The sequence below is a fragment of the Dermacentor silvarum genome, chromosome 6 (genome assembly GCF_013339745.2).
Source record: "Dermacentor silvarum isolate Dsil-2018 chromosome 6, BIME_Dsil_1.4, whole genome shotgun sequence".
In the NCBI taxonomy this organism is placed as follows: Eukaryota; Metazoa; Arthropoda; class Arachnida; order Ixodida; family Ixodidae; genus Dermacentor; species Dermacentor silvarum.
Window position 1 is genome coordinate 137344223 of NC_051159.1, and position 24096 is coordinate 137368318.

At 46.8% G+C, this 24096-nt stretch overlaps 1 protein-coding gene across 1 annotated transcript in view; it reads right to left on the minus strand.

The window, feature by feature from the left end:
* LOC119456083 (hemicentin-1) overlaps positions 1-24096 on the minus strand; it is a 131925-nt gene that overhangs the window by 26792 nt on the left and 81037 nt on the right. The window contains exons 3-5 of the mRNA XM_037717686.2: positions 10438-10548; positions 8922-9128; positions 3155-3457 (exon numbers count right to left, since the gene is read on the minus strand). Coding sequence (XP_037573614.1) covers positions 3155-3457; positions 8922-9128; positions 10438-10548 — 621 coding nt within the window. The remainder of the gene's footprint in view (positions 1-3154; positions 3458-8921; positions 9129-10437; positions 10549-24096) is intronic.

The following is a 24096-nucleotide window of genomic DNA, read 5'->3' on the forward strand; positions in this document are numbered from 1 at the left end:
CTTCAGGGCTCCTTTAATCAATGAGTGATTGAATAAACGAACAAAACAACGAACGAGATAAAGGAGCAGTCGTTCAAGCAAACAAGCGCAAGATTTTTTATTATTCAAGAAGAAACGAGTGTCACCATGTTATCCCTCATTATTCTATTGCTGACAAGCGAGTGCTCTGTGTGTAGTGAAGAACTGCAAAATTGGAAGGATCTGTTTTACCTCATGATCTCCTTCCATCCATGCTGCAGCTTTATGTCGTAGAAAGGCCGCAGACAACATTACTAATGTCATAAAAAATAAATCAGTGAATCAGCAAGTGACTCGAAAATTGGCAGTTTCACCCGAAGGTTGAAGCACAGACTGCAATAGCAAGGTTTACTGTTTCGCTTGAACTTCTCGGACGGCGTTCGAACTGTACGCGGGTCCCAGTAACGCGGACGCGACATAAAGAGGCGCGCCAAAATTTCTGGCACCTTGACAGCGCCAACACGCCACGCCGTATAGGGCCAGTAATGATATCGCACCAATAATTTATATCGCATCGATATAGCACCAATAAGCTGCCCGTTAAGATCCCCACCAACCAAGTTAAATCACTTTCACATTTCAGCACTCATATTCTTTTGAACTTTTTTTAAATATGTAATAACCTCAGCAGATTTGGGGAAAACAAGGCATGCACTGTGAATGTCATATTTTCATGACATTTGTTTGTGGGCTGCCATTCTGAAAACTTCTGAGCAATAACTGAGTCAGTAATGTAAGAACTGGTATGAGCAACTTTAGCGATGGACTAGTGCAGCAAAATAACCAGCATATACGTCATGCTTAAGCATATAGCATACATGTACCTAAATATATGCTGATCCCCATGGCGACGCCGACGCCGTCGGCGTCGGCGTCGCCAGGGGCTGAAAATGTTCCCCGTCGCCATGGACGACGGTGAAAATTCGCTGGGAGTGTCATAAAATTAAATACCTCACTAAAATGGCGATCAGCCGGGTAAAGTTAATGCAATCGGCTAGCGTGATCGTTCTTGAGAGCAGCAGTGCAGAGGAGTACGAAGATTAACAGTTGGTGGTGCCTTGTTGATAGAAGTTATCGCATCCTCAGATGCCTGAGGCAAAGAGCTCAACGATCGAAACACGTAATGTTGAAGCTCACCCGTCTCTTATTTAGCTCGTACATGTAACAGTGCAGTGCGCGGAGATAATTGCTGTGGCGCTCATTAACATCGCACCGTTTTAGATGGAAAGGTAATTACGAGTGCACCGCAGGAACAACGCGACTCCTTATCTTCGTTAGCAAACGAATCGGGATCGGTGGAATTCTTCGATCACCAGAGAAATACCTTCATCCGCGAGGAAATGTTAATGACTTACGCTAAGGAAAGGGAGGGCCAGGGCGCAGAGACGAGGAAGCGCTGAGTACAAAGCGTTACAGGAGAGTTTGGGAAAACGGAACTTGACGAAAGGCGGCTTAATGTGAGCGCGTGCTCAGGTCGTATATGTAAATGGCTGGCTTCGCACTTCAAAGTATCTCTAGGCCGTGGGAAACCCCACAGCGAGCATTAGCTTTGCCTTAATGTATGCAGCTGAAGAAGCCTTAACGTTCGTCTAAATCAAAGTGTGCCGTAGATCCTGAACTTTCACCTGTTGAAAATGTAGGTTCCACAGAACTCGTGCTAAGCTGGCAAGGCTTCGTAGTTGCATTTCTTTCTTCTGGTTTGGATTTCACCCTGAGGGCCTCAAGGAGACCTAATTTACTCTGCGTACGCCTTCGGTAAGCCAGCAAATACGAGAAGATGGCATAGGCAGGGTGTATTACTACCCGAGTGGTTTTTCGCGAAAACTTTCAGAGACGAGAGTGAGTAAAATCGAAGTGTTCACAGAACACATTTGTCCATGCACAAGTTGGATAGTTGGCTGGTTGATATTTCAAGGTATAGCGTAAGTAAGTTACGGATGCAGTATGAACATGACAGATTCGACGCACTACAGTTGATAAACAGCGGTCTAACGAAGGACGTCTCTGGAGCCAGCATTTCCACAAAGCGAGTTGTCTTCATCGCGGACCGAGCAAGACACGTCTCATATTTGTTGTCTTCTTTTGTTCACGTGTATTGCGCTTCATCGCTTTCGAATATGCTTCACCAACCGGCCCTTCTAAACTTCTAACTCTTCTAAATACAAATCCCTTCGTCCTAAGGCGAGTCCAGAAACATCCCTTGTTTGACCATTGTTCATCCCTTTAAGTGTCTATCTTCCTGTCTACCATCGTTTTGTTCAGTTTACTAGTTGTGCATTTTATGCCTAAGCTTCTTTGCTAAGAAGATGGATGTCGACACTGCATGTTAGAGAACGAACTCTTTCCACAATGTTTTGATACTGTCATGACAGTGCAGATTAGGAGGTCAACACGCAGCTGCACCATATAACGGTATACGTACCAGCCAAGCAATTGACTAAATTGCCACCATTTGGGAAAACGTCGGGTTCATGGGGCAACACAAGAGCAGTTAGCTTTAACAACTGCAATCTAGAGATTTACATTAACAATTACCAATTGCAACCTATCAAAGAACATAAACACCATAGGTTATTCGCGGAGCACGCTTCCACTGGTTAGCTCCGACGGCTGACGATAAGCCTTGATTAACTCCAAATTAAAGAATACTTCCAAGTCGTTACTAAACCTTGTGTCGTGAGCATAGCTTGATTGTCTGCCGACACCTACACACGTAGAAAGCCAGCGATTGTTCCGCATGAGCCTTTGGAAAGGGGACATTGAAGCAGCTTACGAAATGTCCATTATTATTCTGTCTCGAAAACATTCTGGCGGTAAACGAACGACTCGTTTTCTGACTATTCCTGGCTTATTCCTTGAAAGAGTTCATCGACTGGAAGTGAACTTGGCGAGGACCTTTGCGTGGAAAATTGTCAAGCAGCGTATTTCTTTCAGCGGGAAAGCAGAGGCACAGCGAAGGTGCCATTGTCTACATTTTTCGTATTAGTTTTCGAGTCCGAAGTGAGAAGTAAGTGATAAGATATGCGGAGGCCAATGACCGTAATAGGTCGCCTGACCGGTTGTGCCAGACGGTAAAGGGCATACACTTTTTTTCTGTTGTATTGATTTCTCTTTCTCCAAGTGGACATATACTCACAGAAGACGTCCAGCTTCCAGCCTTCCTCGATGGCACTGCCTTCTATGAACTGGTTCTCGGCCCTGCACGACAGCACCGCTCCGTTGTCTCCTTTTCGTGGAGTGAAGAGGAGCACGCTCGAGCTGGTACCCTCGTGGTTGTTGCCGCCCTGGTGTTCCTTAGCCGACAGCAACTGCTCGTCACCCTTCCACCAGGTAAGCAGCGCGGGAGGACGGGATCCGCTTGACGAGCACACCAGCTCCACTGGATGGCCCGCAGACAAGGGATGGCGTGGTGGCTGGATTGCCACGTCCAGTGGGATCACTGCACGTGATCGATAAGCATTGTTTACCGTTTGGCGTCGGCGATGTACAACACCACATAAGTGCTGCTGCGATGCTTGAGATGCACTAGCCTCTCTGGCCGTTTGTGGCGAATTCTGAACGATGAATGCATCACTGCATGTGTGTGTGTGTGTGTGTGTGTGTGTGTGTGTGTGTGTGTGTGTGTGTGTGTGTGTGTGTGTGTGTGTGTGTGTGTGTGTGCGTGCGTGCGTGCGTGCGTGCGTGCGTGCGCGCGTGCGCTGTGAACATTAAAAAAATTTTTTTACTCGTTCCGCTTATCTCTCAGTGTATTTTCCCCTTCCCCCAGTGCAAAAGAGCCAACCGAGCTTAAAGTGCTTAACATCTCTGCTTTTCCATTACCACTTATTTCTGCCGTTTTCTCTGCCCTTACCACTTATCTCTTGACGGGAAAGTATCAAAACTGTTGCTGCTGCTGCTGCTGCTCTTGATGATGATGATGATGCTGTAAGTCTCAGCAACCGAAATAAATCTAGAGTGTGCGAGTCGTGCTGTGAGAGCTGGAATAAAAACAAATGCGAATACTAAAGACATAATAATATTAATAATAATAATAATAATAATAATAATAATAATAATAATAATAATAATAATAATAATAATAATAATAATAATAATAATAATAATAATCTGCCTTCCGAATTAAACCTCGGACCGAGTTCACAAAGGTTTTCTTTCGGAAGTGCTTTTTTTTTTTGTCACGGACCAGCCCCGATTTGGCTAATAATATTTCCAGCGTCAGGATTGCTTGAAATTTTCTCTTACGAACAGTCCTAACTTAAGAGCGTTTTGTGAATATTGGCCCTGAATGGCAGGCGTTGCCGAAAGACAGCGATTTCGAAAGCCCATATATTCAAAGTATGGCCTTCGTTCGAAAAGCGTCAGAGGCACCGGGAAGATATATGGCGGCCTGTAGTGCGGTTTAGCTGAGTTTTTTCGAAGCCTTCTCTATTCAGAACTGATTTACTCAACCTGAGCGAAGCAGCAGGCAAGTTGCGCATTTTCCCCGCAACTGAAGTACGTTGGATTGGAGTGAAGAATTAACTAAATATTGAGATAATATAAGTGACTGATAAATCACGAGGCACAACATGCGAGCATGTATACTTATTTACTTGAGTTCTCCCGCTCTGCAAATATTTTTACGCTGGTAATTCGCGCTCACTATATGACACCACGTATTCACGATGTTGCTTATGGCGCGCGGCTAAGGCTCATCATCATCATCATCATCATCAGCCTATTTTATGTCCACTGCAGGATGAAGGCCTCTCCCTGCGGTCTCCAATTGCCCCTGTTTTGCGCTAGCTGATTCCAACTTGCACCTGCAAACTTCCTAACTTCATCACTCCACCTAGTTTTCCGCCGTCCTCGACTGCTCTGTCCTTCTCTTGGTATCCATTCTGTAACTCTAATGGTCCACCGGTTATCCATCCTACGCATTACATGACCTGCCCAGCTCCATTTTTTCCTCTTCATGTCCGTTAGAATATCGGCTATCCCAGTTTGTTCTCTGATCCACACCGCTCTCTTCCTGTCTCATAATGTTAGGCCTAACATTTTCCAATCCATCGCTCCTTGTGAGGTCCTTAACTTAGCTATAGGCTTAGCATGATGGAAATCTCAAACCATTTTAATTATGAAGCAGTTCTTGCCCTTAAGGTAAAGACGACGTTAGATACTGAGAAAGCATTTTTTTTTCGATTTAGTGTTTCGCAGCCTTAGGCGCCGGGCAGGAGAACCCAGGAGTCGAACCGTGCGTGAGCTGGAGTGGCTTCCGATCCCACGAGCTCCGCAAGATTTCCCATCCCGTTGAGTAGAGTGCCGTATTTCGTTCCGCTGTCCCCGCTCGTTGTTAAGCGTTCTGCACGCATGAATTTGCGTTCACGCGAAGCGGCTGAGCTGAGTGGGCTTCTGATACTCTGGGACAAAACCATCAAATGCCTCACGCTAATGGGAAGCTGAAAGATTGTAAATTGCCGAGCCGGAACCGTAAGAAGACTCTTGTGAAGGAGACTCCACTCGTGAACGTGTACTATGGAAGAGTAGAAATTTGGGCCAGTTGGTGATGCATATTTGAGTACGGTGAAGCGCGAAAGACGGGACAATGTTAGGCGAGACAGACGGGAAAAGCGTTAACACTACTATGCAGCAGTACAACCTCTTTAACGTGACACTAACTTCCACTTGATAATGGATTTATTTGAGCATGAACATATACTATAATGCGTTCCTGGGGCTCTGTTCTGCAATATTCTATTTCATTTTCCACTTTTCCATCATCCTTCGAGTTTCGACACTGGTGATAATGATGGCGCGGCGGCCTCCGAAGTCAATGGGGAAGTCGAAGGTCAAGTCAATGTGAAGTAAAATATATGGCTGCGAAATGTACCTCATCAAGTACGTGAAGTGATTCCTAGATTAGACAAGGCTGTGTGTCACGTAGCGGGAATGGTGGGCGCTGGGTTTTTTGATATCGAGGTATTTGCACAGTCGTGCGGATAGTTGATTGATGAAATTGCGAATGCCTTTGGTATACATTTTAGGAATGATCCATGTGTAAGAACGACTCGCAGTGTCATATTTACTGCTTTTCACTCAAATTAATCAAGCACTGTTCAGGCCTCACTTAAACTATACCTTAGCTAGCACAAGTACTGCTAATTGTCGCCAGTGTCAAATAGGTTAGCTTGTCTGCACTCGCCTGTGAGGCTGAAGTGGGACGACTTGGCGAGATATACGCGAAAACTGCTGGAATGCGTCCCGGTTTGCATAAAGACGCCAAAGGCCACATTTCGCGGGACGTATCTTTTTATCCCAGTTATCGGAGAGGATTTTTATTCACGCACGCAAGCACGCACACAGACGCGCGCGCACACACAGAAGTCGACATAAATGAACCGTGGCTTCATCGAATGGGGGCACAACATTTTTTATGCGAGCCGACTTTTTTTCTAGAAGAATGATATTTAAACTTCTTTCCGGGTTTTCAAGGAAATTTCTTTGCTGGATGAAGCCCAAGTGGGGATGGAGTATCCACGCATGAGGGCTGTTCATTTTCCACAACCCATGTAGAAATTTTGTAACATGAAGCAGAAAGTGAAAGCATTAACCGGTAGTGATTCTACAAAAAAAGGAAGGCTGTCTCCATTTACGTTCAGAAAAAAAAACATAGAACAGCAATATCCGCTAATGCCTGCGCCTCCGGTGTTTCAAGCAGCCATCATCCCTGTCTAGACGACAAGGGACAAAGCTAAAAAAGGCATGCACGCGTCTCATTAAGTTGGCCGCGCCATGCTTAGAACTTATTTGCAGTCGTAGTTTTGCTATGCGCAATGAGGTCGTTTTCCTTTCTCCGACATCAAGATATTAAATACCACCCACTGCGCTTTTATCATTAATTCGTTTTCGAAGACCGGAGACTAATAAGGGCCTCATCATTTTCGCGGTCCTGTGGAACTGTAGCATCAAAAGCAAAGTGACACCCTGAAATTCTTTGAAGTAGACTTTGTAAAAAAATAATAACATAAGCGAGTTATTTCAGAACATCCCAGTCAGACGCGAGACACCTGACCTAACCATAACGTACTTGTCACTAGAAAAAAAAAAAGAAAACACCAGTTTAGCTGGGCATTCGGAACCAAGAGGCGCAAACTCGTATATGAACGCAAACGGGAAAGGTGAAGGGTCTCAGGAGCACAGCGAGCCTGGCTCGTTAAAGGCAGCAATTAATTTAATGAGTGCAGCAAACGAACGCAGTCATCACGTAAAACTGACGGGAGGGCCCAAGCTGCAAGCTCATTTCCAGTCCCAAAGCATTTCTCGAAAAAGTAGATCATTACGCTGAATTCCCACTCAGCGAACGCGCTTCGTTCGTGCTGTGCTGCCTCGACTCCGGTGGCGCAGGGGGCAAGAGAAAGGAGGTCGTTCAAAGGGGGAGAGGAAGAGAGAATCCACGCAAAGGGCAGAAACCATAAGGCCTCCTTCTCTTTCTTCTTAACCTCTGCACTGCGTCTCGATTGCCGAAGCGTTCAAAGTCTGGCAAAAAAAAACGAGCATGCACCGCTGTGCTGCCCGCTTCCCCCAAAGGGAGAGCTAAACAGGGACGAAGGGAATGGCGCTAGACGAAAAGAGGATTAGGGGTAGCGAATAAACTGCATGCTCTGCACAGCCATACCGCGCATTATCGCGAAACAATGAGAGAGAAGAGCTATACACTGGCGGTCGCAACGCGCACTTGGTCGTTAATTGAAAACTGGTGGTTTGCGCGCGCAGCAATTCGCATTATGACGAAGCGGTTCGCCGCATTTTTCCCCCTTCCCTTCGATTCGGTAGCATCGCTATACCGAAAGGTTTGGGCAGAGAGGAGCATGGCAAAAGGGCGAGCGGCCGGCCCATCGGGAAAACTCGGTGCTTAGCATCATAAACCGTTCTATATATAAATGAGGCCGCTGCAATTCAGCGTGAAAGTGCGCGCATTGAGCGCTCGAAATGGGAAGTAAGCTGTTGCAAAGCGATATGATCGAGAAAGTTAATGATCGCGTTGCATGTTTCTGAGTACGCCGTGCCCACATTTCTAGGACAAACATAGTTAGCGCACTCCGTAAAGAGGTCGCATATGTGAAAGCAAGTGTAATTAGATGATTTTCAATACCCGATATACTCAGTCCCGGACTCATATAAATGAAGTTAGAGTTAATGAAGAATTACGTTGCGTGGGAAGAATTCTATAACGCGCAGCTTTCTTGGTTTATAACAAAGCTCGCAGTGCGAGCTGCACCTCGTTGCGCCCTTTGTTTAGGCGTAGTGCTATGAGATTTATTGTTACAGATGATCGTTAACATCGCTGGATGTTTGTCCCGTTGCCTGCATTAGTACATTTTAAAGAAGAATGCCACTAACAACTTTAAGTATAGTAAAAAAAACATTTATTTTTCTTATTATTTATAATATTTATAAATATTCTTCTTTGTTTTTCGGTTTTCGACATATCATGCAGATATCGGTGTCGGTTAGAGCCTGGAGTACTTTTACCTCTATTTCCTGTATTATAGATGAGTTTTCCGCAATCGTATCTCCTCACGGTAAGAATCACGGAGGGTGCCTTTCATTTATTTATTGAAATGGTTTTTTTTTCAATCATTCCTCAGCTTATTGCCTTTTGTAGGCTGTTGATATCATTCGAACCTTGTTTGTACGTCGAACATACCTGCACATGTAAGCCATCAACTCGTCTTGAGCATGCGTATAACCTGCCTTCCTTTTTGTGGTGTTAAGTGCGCACTGTCAACATGCGCCGGATGTGTCGCTTTGTGAACCAGGCACTGTACCACCTCTTATCACATTAACACAAGTGAATAAGAATTAGGAGATTGTAAAGTAGGTCAGCTATTGAAGAGGTAAGCAGCGTGATGTGCGCTACTCACAGTTCATGTCCAAGGTTATGGATCGTGACACTGCCACAGTGACGTTATTGTTGGCTGCCTGGCAGGTGAGCACGCTGAGGAAGTCCGAGCGCTTGAGCTCGCCGACCTCAAGCCAGTTGCGAGCCACGCTGCCGTCCCCCACGAAGCTGAAGTTGGAGTCGACCAGTCGCTTATCGCGCCACCAGGTGACAACAGGACGAGGCTTGCCTGAGATAAGTACAGTGACAAATTTCGTTATTGTGAATAAACTACAACATGCGCTTTTATTTATTCCTGTATGAGATCTATCTATCTATCTATCTATCTATCTATCTATCTATCTATCTATCTATCTATCTATCTATCTATCTATCTATCTATCTATCTATCTATCTATATATCTATCTATCTATCTATCTATCTATCTATCTATCTATCTATCTATCTATCTATCTATCTATCTATCTATCTATCTATCTATCTATCTATCTATCTATCTATCTTGTCAGTCAGTCTAGTCAGTCAGTCAGTCAGTCAGTCAGTCAGTCAGTCAGTCAGTCTCAGTCAGTCTCTATATCTCTCTCTCGCTGTGTGTGTGTGTGTGTGTGTGCCATGAAGGGAAATTAACTTCATCTGCTTTTTTATCACGCGCCAACACTCTTCTCAAATTTACTCGCTTCGTGTGTAGAGTACACAATCTCGACATACATATTTTGTGTTGAAGTCGTACTACTGACAAATTGAAGGACCTCGGAGTGTTGGTGGCTTCATTGTAACGTATATTTCTATTTCCTCATAGTTCTGAAGCTGCAGTTGAGAGTGTACTGTCTACTGCCTATGTGGTGTGTTGGCCAGAACATGTGTTGCTTTGGCCAGAAATGGGTGTAACTGTAAAACAGCCGCTGCCGCTGCTTACATTTAGAATAATGCATCGTATAGCGAAGGTATGATGCGAAAATTATGGAGAAAACAAATGCTCACTCAGCAGTCAAATATTGAGGTGTTTGCTACAACATCACGTGTTCATCTACAACTTGAACAACACATGAAAGAGAGAAAAAGAGCAAGTAAGACGCTTGGTTCTTCGAACGGGTTTTGAATTAAGCACCGGACAATAACAAAGGGGTTGACGCCGGAACGTTGTCTACAGGAGAGAGCGATCATCTTAGAAACTTGGCATGATTGTTAGAAAAATATTAAAAAAATGGAAGAGGAACACAGAAAAGATGGCGACAAGATTGATGGCTTCGTCCGAGCACAATGTACGCCATTCTTTGAATGACTGTGTGCCTCAGGGGAATAGAAACAAGCATAGTTTTCAATGGTAAGATAAAGGAACAAATTATTCCGGGTCGATAAGATACCACCAAAAAGGTGCAGTGAGAGGAGAACAGAGTCATGGGAAGCTGTCAAGAAAAAAAAATATAAGAGAGAGAGTAAAAAAAAAAGAAAACGTCAGAAACATTGACAAGTGAAAGAGAAGATTAAATTTTCTCCAGCTTTTTTTTTTTTTTTTTCAGGGGTCGTTTTCACTTACCTCCCTCCACCTCACACAGGAGCCTGAGGTTTTGTCCTTCACTGAAGCGCCCCACGAGACCTTCCAGCTTGCGTCCGTCTTCGTCCATTATAACCGGATCGCCCGGGGGCACTGTGTAAAAGGCAAGCGCTAATATAGAACACGAACAAGAACTATTTTAAAAAGGTGGGGGGGAATGAAAGGGGAGAATTTTTTTAGTTGTAATCGTGGGGAGCCCCCTACTGCGGCGAGAGATATGGGCGTCTACGAAAGTTTAGGTAAGGAGCCTTTGGCCATATTCGCACATTCGTAGGTCACGTTCAGGCAAAATCACCGCCCAAGCACTCTGTACAGATGGTTAACAAGCGAAGCCGAAACGTGAGGCCCCGGTGTTTATCACTGGGTTAATGCCGATGGTACATTAAAGTGTTTCTCAATTATTGGTTTCGTCTTTGTGCTTCTTAATGAGGTTACACACACGTTCGGCTCCGACGAGAAAACAACGTCTCTGACGGTATGCCCGCAGTTCGTCATTGTCGCATTGCCGCTTACGATTCTTCAAAATGAAATTGCTTCAAAATTAAATCTGTCCGTCACGTCAGACAATGAATAGATCATACCCCCGTAGGCAATGACTCATACCACCGTAAACGTGGCCTCCCCATTACGACGACAGAAGAGAAGTGAAATTCTACGCTGGAATTATGAGCGGCAATGGAGCCAGCTGGGAAAGAAGATGACGAACACAAACGCGGGAGCTGTGGCACGAGCGCGTTCGCGCGGTTGCGTCGAGGGGCGCCAAATAGCCAGTTCGCGGGTTGTTCGCGGACGACGAACGGGCGGGTTGTTAGCGGACGACGGATTTTCCCTAGCCATATAAAGCTTCGCTGTAAAAATAACAGAGGAATGCGCGAAAGCGTACAACTATATTCTGCACAATACGCAATGAAACGTTCTTTTGTTTTTTGTCAAGCTGTTATGTTACACGCCCAATGAAGGTAACATGCTCATGCGCAGACATCGAACTGCCTTCTGTATGTCTGATGACATTTTAGCGACAGATTTAACGCGTTGCCTTGTCGATGAGCAATTATCGCATTTTTATCGCAAAATCGCGTCCCTTTTCCTTCTTGCTTGTATCAGCCCGTAGTAAGATAGTGAAGCACAGTAGGTGATAGTAAAGGAAATTTTTCAATTACAATACCTCTCGAAACAGATTTTCACCTGACAAAATTCCTTGTAAAAGTAAAAGACGAATTCTGAATAGAATAGAATAAAAATAAACTTTATGTGTCCAACGAGTATGGCTGTTGGTGCCCGGGGCTAGGCTGCCAGGGGTTCATCGCCGGAGAAAAATCTTCCGAGATCCTCGGCAATGGCCCTGGCCCGCTGGACGGCCCACTCCTGGTCCTCGGGTGCCTCGCTGAGGAGGGCGGCTTGCCACCTCTCAGCGAGGTGCCCCGCTTCAGAGGGTCCTGCTGTTGTCTTCCCCCTTCCTCTTGGTCCTTCTTCCTCATGGCGTTGGCATACCCAAAGCATATGGGCCATATCGGCCCGTTCGTGCTCGCGTCACGGGCAGCTGGGCGACGGGTACAGCGCGGGTCACAGGCGGTGCAGGTGGTAGGCGTTGGTGAAAGTGCCCGTCTGCAACCGCCTCAGGTAGACTGCCTGGGACCTGTCCAGCCGCCCGTGGCGTCGTGGATATTTCTTACGTTCCTTCCTGCGGTGACCAAGAACCTCTCGGTACGTGGCCGGAAACTCCTCGACATCGCGGTTAGCGTTCCCGTGGTCCCCAGCTCCATCCGCCGCGATCGATGCCAATTTGAAATGACCAGAACAGCTATGGAAAACACGAGGAAGGCGGAAGATGGAAAATCAAGACGATGAGCAAAACGAGAACGAGGTGAAAGCAGGAGCCAACGTTTCGACAAGTGGACTTGTCTTAATATGTCTAGGCGACATCGTATATGGCTAGGCGAAATCGCCTCTGTACAGAAAACTATCATCATCAGCGTTGGCTCGAGCGTCGTCGTCTTCTTCCGGAGCTGGCTCGTTAGCACCACTCGGGTTGCACTCGTGCTCGTGCTCGGCGCACGCTCGTGCCACTGCTCCCGCGTTCGTCGTCTTCATCTGCTTCCAAAGCTGGCTGCGTTGCCGCTCATCATTCCAGCGTAGAATTTCACTTCTCTTCTGCTGTACGTAATGGGGAGGCCGCGTTTGCGAGGGTATGAGCCATTACTTGAGGGGGTATGAGCCACTCATTGTCTTACGTACCGGAGAGATTTAATTTTGAAGCAATGTAATTTCGAAAAATCGCAAGCGGCAATGGCGGGCGAATGCTGCTAACCACGTCGCCGAGCAAACTCGACGGCGTGGCGTGGTGACATCGAACGGAAGCGACAACGGCGGGCTGCGGGCATACTGTCAGTGACGTCAGTCCTCTCCGTCGCAGTCGAACTTATAGTATAATGTGTAACCTCGTAATTGAGAAATGCTTTAATGAAACCTCGGGATTAACGCAGTCATAAAGACCGGGGCCGCATGTTTCAGATTCGCTGGTTAACCATCTTCACGGAGTGGAAGGGCCGACAAATTTTTTCAAGATGACATAGCTCTCCTCGGCACAGAAAAGCTATGTGTGACACGAGATATTGTTGCAACGTCTAATAATTGTTGATAAGTAAAACAAAGAGAAACGCATTACACATCGTCTAAAAAGGGAACGTAAAACGAGACAAAAATTAACCTTTTATGTGTGTAGTTGCTGAAGAAAAAAAATTTGAAAGTAGACGTTACTAGAATTTCGAAAAGCTGTAATGTTACTCGTAGGCATCAGCGCCGTCACCGTGAAAATAAAAACAACGTAAAAAATGTGGCACTGCTTTTTAAATGTTTGAAGTGCCGCTGAGGTAACGCCCGAGGTTGCTCTATAGTTGAACTTCCGGGGTGGGAAGAGGTGACATGGCTGGACGCCCGTTCTAGGACCGAAAGGACATGGCCGAGCGGCATCACCAACTTCTGACACATTACGCTTTATTCATCGCATCGCTGAACTTAGAATAACATCACTCCCACAGTCACCCGTCGCGTGTTTGAAGAGTATCTGTTATCTTCTGTCGGCAAACACGGCAACTTGTTACAAAACGGCGTACACAGCACATAGCCGGAGTATCCGCGCCTAGGCTGGCACCTGTCGTCGTATGCCTGACGAAGACATAAATCATCCGACATTACACCGGCATAGAGGGGATGCCGAGTGCCCCACACCACCGCGCGGAAAGTCTGGCGTCGTTTTCCGCCCACGGGAGAGATTGTCTCAGCGGGAACGTACCGATGATAAATGTTTTCGCTGACGGGTGCGAGAGAGGACCTTTGCCATGGTACGCCTGAATCCCATGGCTTTCATGGCGTTTCGAAAATCTCCCCGAAACGTAAAGTCCTGGCGATGCATAGCTTCTTGTTTTCATTGTTAAAGTACGATAGAGCAGCATTACTAAAAATAAAAACAACAAGATTCTCGTACACATATCATTGCGCTGAGTGAGCAGCCATTTAAACTGAGTTCTAGAACAAATTTTAGTCTATAGTGAAAACGTTATTTCTCCCTTCCTTCACCCAGATGACTACTTCAATCAATGACCACAAATGTTTCTTTACGTCGCATTTATGGTTACAACTTCCGTCGCTCAAGAAACTTATGGGAAAGTACTGTAAGGCGTGAAAGGCTCTCTATGACTGTGGGATAAATGTTGGACGAACAGGGGTAAGATGCCTCAGACAGGCTGGCCGACGTTTCGGTAAAAGGAAACACGCTGTTAGGTGGACCTATGTTGTCCACCCATTGAAACGGTTAGCCTGGCTAGCCTGTCTGATGTATTTTACCTCTGATGATTCAACTTTTATCCCACAGTGTATTTCCACCCCCCCCCCCCTCTCTCAACTTTGAGTATTCATGACTCTAGTAGTATAATCACGGGGACCATAATGGCATAAAAAAGTGAAGACAAATGTGGTGCCAGTTTCTAATTACTTCACGGCGAAAAAGAAGCGTTCTTTCGAGTGCTTTAGAAAGGCTTATCGGGATAATGTGCTAAACATGCATTTTATACGCGCAACCAGTTATCGCTGAGTACAATAGGATGCTGACATATCCTCGGCGTATAGGAACACCAAAGGCGTGGGCATCACCTAAGAAGCTCTTCATTTTCTTGCTACAATAATGATATAAGCTATCAGACGTTTCTATGTAATATTGCCGCCTTAGCGGTGTATGTGCCGTAAGTACTTTGCTGTTTGGCTTAGTGGGCGGGAAATTGGCATTTATAGAAAGAAAGCACACACCAAGAATGGAAGGAATCGATCACAGCATTCCTTCTAGTTACTCTTGTAGAAGAGACACGTGACATTCTTGCATGCTTCTATAGAAGGTGTTTGGAATGAACAGAACGGCAAAATAAGTTGCATGTCTGTGGATGGAAAAGACAGGTCTCTGTCGGAGCCGTCTGAATATCATTTGCATTTGCAATAATTTCTGTAAAATTGACATAGATAGAACCTGCATCGCGAAGACATCTGTAAAGAAACAGCAGGTGCAGTACAAGCACTACTACAAGATCATAATTTATCAAGTTAACGCTGCTGCATTGGCAAACTACTCTGAAAGCAGTGCTGAACTATCGAATAAAACTCAGCTGGGTGGCTTGAGCATAGATCTGTTTTTAACTGCGCTTTGTTCTTAACAAATTCTGCCATGGCAATTCGCACAGGCAACTAAAACTGCTTGTCGTTTTCTCATACGTCATGAGATGAACCATAATGCCGGGTTTCCTCCTTGCGCAAGCTAAAAGCTGACTGTCTGCCATCACACAAAGTTTACCGAAGTGTATTCAGGAGTTTCCAGCGTGAAACACAATTTCTATACAGCTTTTCCTATTGATCGACGAAGGCGACAACGTCTCCGACCAGGAGTGTGGGCAATGTTCTAGCCAGTTCTAGGTACTACGCAAGCGATTGTATTCCAAATATTCCATCTGCGCACGAAATTTTCAGAAAGCGGTCGATGACGCAACGCGGCTGTGACAGCTACTCCGCGAAGAAAAGGAGTTAATAGCTTTTCGACCACGCTGTGTCTGACAAGACCGGCGTGTGTTATGAAGAAAAGAGTACGCGCGTTGGCCTTTGCGTCGAAGAACGCAGAAGGCTTCACCGCCGCCCAATTCTTAGACCATTACATCAGCTGGTGCTTAACATAATTGAAGACCATCGTCCTCCTCTTCGTTGCGTAACCACTGGCCTGTGGCTAAAGATTCTTGTTTTAGCCGGGTAATGTCCTGACCGCATGGCTCCACACAATCTTCATAAAGTATTTGTTAAAACAAAATATGGGGTTTTACGGTCCAAAACCACGATCCGATTATAAAGCATGCCGTACTGGGGGATTTCGGAATAATTTGGACCACCTGGGGTTCTTTAAGGTGCACCTAAATCTAAGTACACATGGATGTTGACGAACGCTTCATCGCAATTATGCCTCTGCACGGTGTAGTGCATCAGTTACTTTATTAATACTCCTGCAGAGTATTACGCACGTTAATTAAGTGTTTTTCTACCATAAGGGCTTTATCACGTCCTGCCGATTGAACGATTAAATATTCAGTCCTGATTCTCACAGATACTTGGGGCATCATTTTTGCACCTGACGTCTCTCAATCGCCCTGTGAGACTGCCATTTGCTAAAGAGCTTCCGAGATTGTTTTGATACCAAAGCCGCAATATCAGCGATTAGGCCTATTTAGTATCTTGCTTTTCTCTACTTTAGTGTGCTATATCAACCAGATAACTTTATCAACACTACTTAAATGACAGGCCATAAGCTTTAACGGTAGTGGAACAAGGAATGCGGCTGAAATCAAAGTTTCTATATGGTGACTTGTCTTCATCAAGGCAGCAACTGCTGTTAAACATTTCAAACCCCCATCTTCCTGTGAACCGCGGTCTTGTTACGGAATGGACATGTCAGGTAGATCAAGTCCGTATGATTACAAATAAGCATTGTTTTAGAGTATGCTATATTAGCGGTGACATTTCGGTATAGCTTCTACATTCCTCTTACGCAACGTATGTGCCGCTCATTCTACAAAGCTATTCCATTTTTAATTGCAGGCTTCAGAACGAGTGTGTACGCTTGCACTTTTTCAGGCTAGTTTAGGAAATATTTGGAGCTCACGCAAATTATGTTATTGTCTTTCATATCTAACTACAATAAATTGAAGCAACTTTTTTACATGCGTTATGGTAATCAAGTATGATTTGACGACTCAACATTGCGACCTTTCATGTTTGTCTTGACCACTTGGTTTTCATTTTGGGTGATCAATTTTTTTAATTGTATTGATTTTGTTTGTTAACAATGTACTCTGACTCGCAAAGCGCGGAAAGAACCGAGAAATGCACCTTGACATGTGCACCCGAGGCGTTTATATATACACCAGCCTCTCGCTCCTACCTATATGCCGGTGACTTATACTTTGATGGCGCTGGATCGAAATAGTTAGATGCAGCGTCTGCAGCGATGACATCTTCTGTGAAGGCTACTATGACCTCTTCTGGTGGCGCAAAACTCGAGAAAATATAGCGCAGTATCTTTAATCAAACGAGTACACAATATGCCAGTTGAAAAAGGACTGCCGTAAACTCACAAGCAAGTGCCAAGCATGCTGCTGTTCGAACGCGCGAGCGTCGTCCACACACAAACCTTTGAATGAAGGCATGGAAAAGATATGGCGCTGCTCTGCAGCACGCTCAGGTAACATTGCTTTCCTCTTAGCATTCGCTGTCATCCGAGTTTCTTAGGCTGGCGTCGGTCGGCGACTGGACGACGTCAGGAAGACCGTGGAGATAAAGGCTCGAACTTCCTGTTCTATAGTCGATATGGAGACCATGTTTATGCTAAGAACCTTGTATTTTCATGTCTACTTTTAGCCTTTGGGTTTTATGATAAAGGCGACATCCAGTAGCACTTATAATCTTTGCGGACCCTACCGTATAGCATTACCTTCTGACGTCTTTTTGTTACGTTCTACTCACCCGGGCAGACTTTGGCTCATCCTTACAAAGCAGGGTTCGTATTCATAAAAAAACTCTTAGGCTAGAATTGTTCGTAAGAGAATATTCTAGCCAATCGTGATGTTGGAGATATTATTACCGAAGGGTACCGGCCAAGGGCAAAGGAACTTTATTAATGAATCGTATTGCGAATTCAACCCCAGTAGAATCCTATGGTATTCCTATAGGGTCGAATTTATATATCCAATGTGGACGTGCATTATATGCATTTTTCGTGTTCGTCAAAAGATCTGCGTGTGCAAAACTCAGCTCCCGAATGCCATGCAAAATAGATTCATTCTATGCAAAAGCTTATACGTCTCATCCCTTGTATGTGTACTTTCAGTAGATTAGTTATCCATAGGCACCATTTTCAATATCAGTAGACTCTCAGGTAGATAATAAGAGTTTCTGAAAGATTTGCCGCTGTGCGACCCGCCGCGTCGGCCATGTGCACGCTCGCATCGCCCTCACTTTGTCGTCGTTCCAAGTGCTTGCGTGCCTAGTTTCCTTCCGCTGTCCTGGTGTGGCGGTCTCGTCACGCGTGTATAGCTTCCTCGGCTCCCCGAGGGTCGGTAGTCTTCCATGCGAACGTATGCCACCGGTCAGGACCAGCGATTAAAAAGAAAAGTGCGTCTGCGTGTGCCTTTCTTTGAGGACACCACCGTCACCACTCAAGAGAAATAAAATTCGCTCCCACCTTTGATCTAAATTCTGTGTCACCTTTATGTCGTGTGCTAAACTGCTTCGCTGGCAATCCACCTTCACAGTAGTGGCATGGCACGTGATTTATTTTTATTTGTTAGTTTATCCCGCCGTTTTCTTTATGCATATAATTTTGACACCACAACTGCGCTGCTGTTCGCTGGGATTATTATCAACTTTAACAACTCGTTACATACTGTAGCGCGAATTTTGTGCATGCATGCTAGAAGATTTGGAAGAAAAAAAATTTTATGAACGTGGCTATTTGCGAGAGCCTTTGCGATGTGTATCAGCAGTTTACATGCTTCTTAGCTTCTGTATTCTTCTCAAAGCTGAGGCGGACGCTTCTTTCATTTATTTTGATATGTTTTACGGCTGATATGAAATTTTCAGTAGTGCAGAATATCCTCTGACTTGGATCTACAAATGTTTCGAAAGAATATCGTCCATCATTTCCAAGCGATAGCATAGCCTGTGCTTAACTGACAAAATAAAACACGAAGCTTCGTTCGTGAGTAAGCACGTAATTGCAACCGTTCCTTCAATATATTGGTTAGAAAGTGAGGATCTGAAAAACCTCACGTGCAGTTTAAAGGCCCACAGTGATTCTGCAAATTGTCACAAGCTCTAAATAACCCCGGTGAAGGCAAATCAATTCTGTGGAAGCCCACAGAACTGATTTCATGAATTCATGTAGAAGTTTTAATGCTCAGCAAATTGCTCAGAATGCGGAAATGTTTCTCAGAAGGCGTTGTAAACTTCGTTGATTTCGTGTTCTTTGTAAAAAAGTGCTTTACGTCCAAGTACTAAAATATTCTTACATTTCTTGGAGCTTATTTGTGCGTGCCACGATTTCTGACAGAACAAGCATACAATGGAATTCGCCTTAAATGACAGGTCTTCGCACTATAGTCACGTAAAAGTGAACGCAACGTATATATACGTACATACAAACATATATATGTAGTGAGTGGATTTTGCTATCGGCCAAACTTATGTAGAAGGATAAGAAGCAGAACTTCGCGGTTACCTTCCGTTTAAGGGCCGAACAGTTGTGATCGGTAGACCGAAAACGTCCTTGACAATGGTGGGTGCACTGACCGAAAGTGTTAGACAAATGAACCGTATATAACCGTAAATTGGCATCTCATCCTTCTTCTTCTCTCTCTCTCTCTCTCTCTATATATATATATATATATATATATTGTCACGTGCAACAGAAGGCCTTCAGAGCAAGAAGTCCTGCACCGGCAGAGACGAGTACTAGCCAGGAAGATGGCTGACCCCAAAAACGAAAAACCTCTTCTTCTTCTCTCCTTGCCTGAATACTGGCTCGCGCTCGCCGCAGCTCGAGACCTCGTGGCATTTTCCCCCTGTGAAAAAAACGGGCATCGTCCCGATGCTAGCGCTGGTCGACGTAGGTAGAGGGAAAGAAAAAAAAGGAAGGAACATAAAGTAAGCACAAGTGGGGGGTGAGGGAGAGAAAAATAAAGTACATCATAAAGTTGAGACGCTGTCGCACTATCGCGCGAAATAAGGTTTGAGTCGTACAACGTGCACAATCTCCGAGTGCTGCCTTCGACGCTGGGGTGACATGGCACTATCCGGGAGAACCTCGTAGTTCACGTCACTAACGCGACGCAGCACTTTGTAGGGTCCAAAGTAGCGACTGAGCAGTTTCTCTGACAACCCCTGGCGGCGCACCGGCGTCCACACCCAAACGTGATCGCCCGGGTGGTATTCCACTTGGCGATGGCGAAGATTGTAGCGACGTGCATCTACACTCTGCTGTTGCGTGATGTGTAGGCGTGCCAATTGGCGAGCTTCTTCGGCGTACTGCGTAAATTGCTCAGCGTCAGGGGTGAGCAGCGCGTCGTAATCGTGTGGAAGCATCGCATCCAGCATGGTCTGAACCTCACGTCCATAGACAAGACGAAACGGCGTGAATCGCGTCGTCTCCTGGATGGCAGAGTTGTACGCAAATGTTACGTACGGTAGAACCTGATCCCACGTCTTGTGTTGTACATCGGCGTACATAGATAACATGTCGGCGATGGTTTTGTTCAATCGTTCCGTCAACCCGTTGGTCTGCGGATGATATGCAGTGGTCTTGCGATGGCTCGTGTAGCTTAGCTTGAATACGTCGTCAATCAGCTGGGCCGTGAAAGCTGTGCCTCTGTCAGTGATCACGTAAGACGGGGCTCCATGTCGAAGAACGATCTGGTCTATAAAGAACTGGGCAACATCGGCAGCCGTAGCGCGTGGTAGAGCCCTTGTCTCGGCGTATCTGGTTAAGTAATCTGTGGCGACTACGATCCACTTGTTGCCGGCTGATGATAGTGGAAAAGGCCCGAGTAAATCCATGCCTATTTGATCGAATGGTGCCCTGGGTGGTGCGATCGGTTGCAGCAGCCCCGCGGGCTTCAGTGGCGGGGATTTGCGGCGTTGACATTCCCGACAACTCTTGACGTAGCGCTTTACAGATGTAGATAGTTTGGGCCAGTAGTACGCCTGTTGAACTCTGGCGAGAGTTCGGGAGGAGCCTAAGTGACCAGATGTGGGCTCGTCATGGCAGGCAAGAAGAATGTCGTCGCGCATGTCAGCAGGTATGACGAGAAGGTAGGGTTTGCCGTTGCTGTTCGAGTTTTTCTTATACAGGACACCTCTTCGAAGGCAGAAGGACGAGAGACTGCGAGAAAGGCGTCGAGGTATGGGAGAGTTGCGTCCTTCGAGGTTCTCGATGATTGCGCGGATTTCGGTATCCTCGCGCTGTCGTGCAATCAAGTCCGTGGCGGTGAGGGCCCCAAGGAATCTACTGTCATCCTCAGCGGCCGGATCACAAACATCGGTGGGTGCACGTGACAACGAATCCGCATCTTCGTGCTTGCGGCCTGATCTGTATACGATGGTCAGATCGAATTCTTGCAGACGAAGGCTCCATCGTGCGAGTCGCCCAGCGGGGTCTCGTATATTGGTCAACCAGCACAATGAATGGTGGTCGGTCACTACTTTGAAGGGGCGACCGTAGAGGTAAGGCCGAAACTTCATGGTCGCCCATACCACTGCAAGGCACTCTTTTTCTGAGGTGGAATAGTTTGCTTCTGCGCGTGAAAGAGTACGGCTGGCGTAAGCTATCACGCGCTCTGTGCCCTCTTGGTGTTGGACCAGGATGGCGCCAAGACCCACGTTGCTGGCGTCGGTATGGACTTCAGTATCAGCGTCCTCGTCAAAGTGAGCAAGAACTGGTGGTGTCTGCAAACGCTCCCGCAGCTCGGTGAAAGCCGCGTCCTGCTCTTCATTCCAGACAAATGGTACATCTTCTCGTGTGAGGCGAGTCAGAGGTTCGGCAATCCTAGAAAAATTGGCGATGAAGCGGCGATAGTATGCGCAGAGCCCCAGAAAGCGACGGACTGCTTTCTTGTCACGGGGAACAGGAAACGAGGCTACGGCGGTGGTCTTGTCAGGGTCAGGCCGAACGCCATCCGCGCTCACAACATGGCCGAGAAACTTAAGTTCTTTGTAACCGAAGTGGCATTTCTCTGGCTTCAGCGTGAGGTTAGCGGCGCGGAGGGCGTCCAGCACAGTCTTCAGACGATTCAGGTGTTCCTCAAAGGTCGCCGAAAATACGACGACGTCATCAAGATAAACGAGGCAAGTATGCCACTTCAAACCAGTGAGAACAGTGTCCATCATTCTCTGGAATGTCGCAGGTGCAGAACACAAGCCGAAAGGGAGCACTTTGAATTCATACAGGCCATCCGGCGTAACAAAGGCCGTTTTCTCGCGATCTCGTTCATCAACTTCAATCTGCCAGTATCCGCTTTTCAAGTCTATAGATGAAAAATACTTGGCGCGTCGCAGTCTGTCGAGTGAATCATCGATGCGGGGCAGTGGATAGACGTCTTTTTTAGTCACGCTGTTTAGCCGCCTGTAGTCAACGCAGAAACGTAGTGTTCCGTCCTTCTTCTTCACGAGGACGACCGGCGATGACCAGGGACTTTTGGAAGGCTGTATAACATCGTCCTGAAGCATCTCTTCGACTTGCGTATGTATCGCGTCCCGTTCTTTGGCCGAAACTCGGTAAGGCTGTTGTTTTATGGGCGAGACGTCGGTATATGTAATGATTCGGTGTTTCGTGATGGGCGTCTGACGCACCTTAGAGGACGAGGCGAAACATTCTTGGAATTGAAGCAGCAATTCATGCAGCGCTATTTGTTGTTCCTCCGGTAGAGTCGAATTAATGTCTACTTTGCTTAGTGATGCCGTCGCAGCCCCCGGTGTCGATTGGGGAGCATTGTCCAGTGATGCAGACGTAAAACATTCAGCAGTCTCTGTTATGGGGTAGGCGAGAGCGATGGCAGTGCGACGAAAAAGGTGACGGTGCTCATTACTAAAATTCGTCACAAGCAGCGTAGAACGTCCGTCACGAAGCGTGACGAGGCTGCGAGCGGCGCAGAGACCTAGTGTGAGCAAGAGCGACATGTTGCCTTCAGCGACTGCCTCACCATCACGTAACTTGTCACACACGACATCAACGAGGACACTCGAACGGGGCGGTAACGCGACGTTGTCGGCATAAACGCGAAACGTGCTGAGATGCCTGTCGTCGGTTTTGTCTGCTGCTCTCTCTGTCGAGAAGGTCACGGTGCGCTCCCGCAGGTCGATAATAGCGCCATATTCCCGTAGAAAGTCGATTCCCAGGATGATGTCTCGGGAACATTCGCGAAGTACAAGGCAACTGGAGAGAAACGTACGTCCACGAATGCCAACTCTGAGTGTGCATATACCAAGTGGGGTGACTACATGTCCGCCGGCAGTACGAATTTGTGTTCCGTACCAAGGCGTAACTACTTTCTTCAGGTGTGTCGCTAGTTTTCGGCTCACGATCGAGTAATCAGCCCCTGTGTCCAATAACGCACTGACTTCATGGTGACCGTCGAGCACCACAGGTATATCCAAAGACAGTCGGCTTCCGAGTTCAGTTGTTGTCGAATCACTGCCGGTACCTGGTCGCGTCGCTGGGAGGCCTTGCTCGCGTCGATTATCAGCGGCCTCGCCCCCGAAGGTCGCTGTCTTTAGTTTTCCCGTCTAGGGCTTGGCGAACGCCCCTGCGCCGCCACTGGGGAGCTCCGGGAATTAGGGGAAAATCGTCTCGGCGACGGTGACCGTGACTGCCGTCGCAAGGGCAGTGGCATGCGCTGTTGAGATAGGTATTCCTCAATGGCTCTTGGTCTTTCGCCGAATCTTGGCCTTGGAGAGTCGACGGCAAAACCCTGAAGTCCAAGGCGGCGATATGGGCATTCACGGTACACATGTCCGGCTTCGCCACAGTGATAGCACAGCGGTCGCCTGTCCGGTGTGCGCCAGACATCCGATTTTCTTTGAAGTGGTTGGCGGTTCTCCAAGTGCTGGATCGGTTGCACTGATGGAAGTGTATCGTGAGGTGTGGGGCGGACGAAGCGCGGAGAAGCAGGAATATACCGGCTCGCAGCTTCCGCGTATGATGCGCGCCGAAGCTCCGTCGGCACAGGTGGTGTGACCTCCCTGGCAAGCGGGACTTGCAGAGCATGCTGCACCTCGTTCCTGATGAGGCTGGATATGGATCCCGCAGCAGGTTGAGGCGGGCAGTGTATTCTTTGCAGCTCGTCGCGTACCACTGATCGGATGAGGTCGCAGAGGGAGTCGATGTTGATGCTACCTCCGGCAGCTCCGATCTGATCCACGGATGACGCGACGCTGATTTGCCGGTCGTACACTGCTGACCGCTGCTGAAGCACTTTTTCCATTGTCGTGGCTTCCGTTAAGAACTCGGCCACAGTCGTCGGGGGACTCCGAACAAGGCCAGCGAAAAGCTGCTCCTTAACCCCTCGC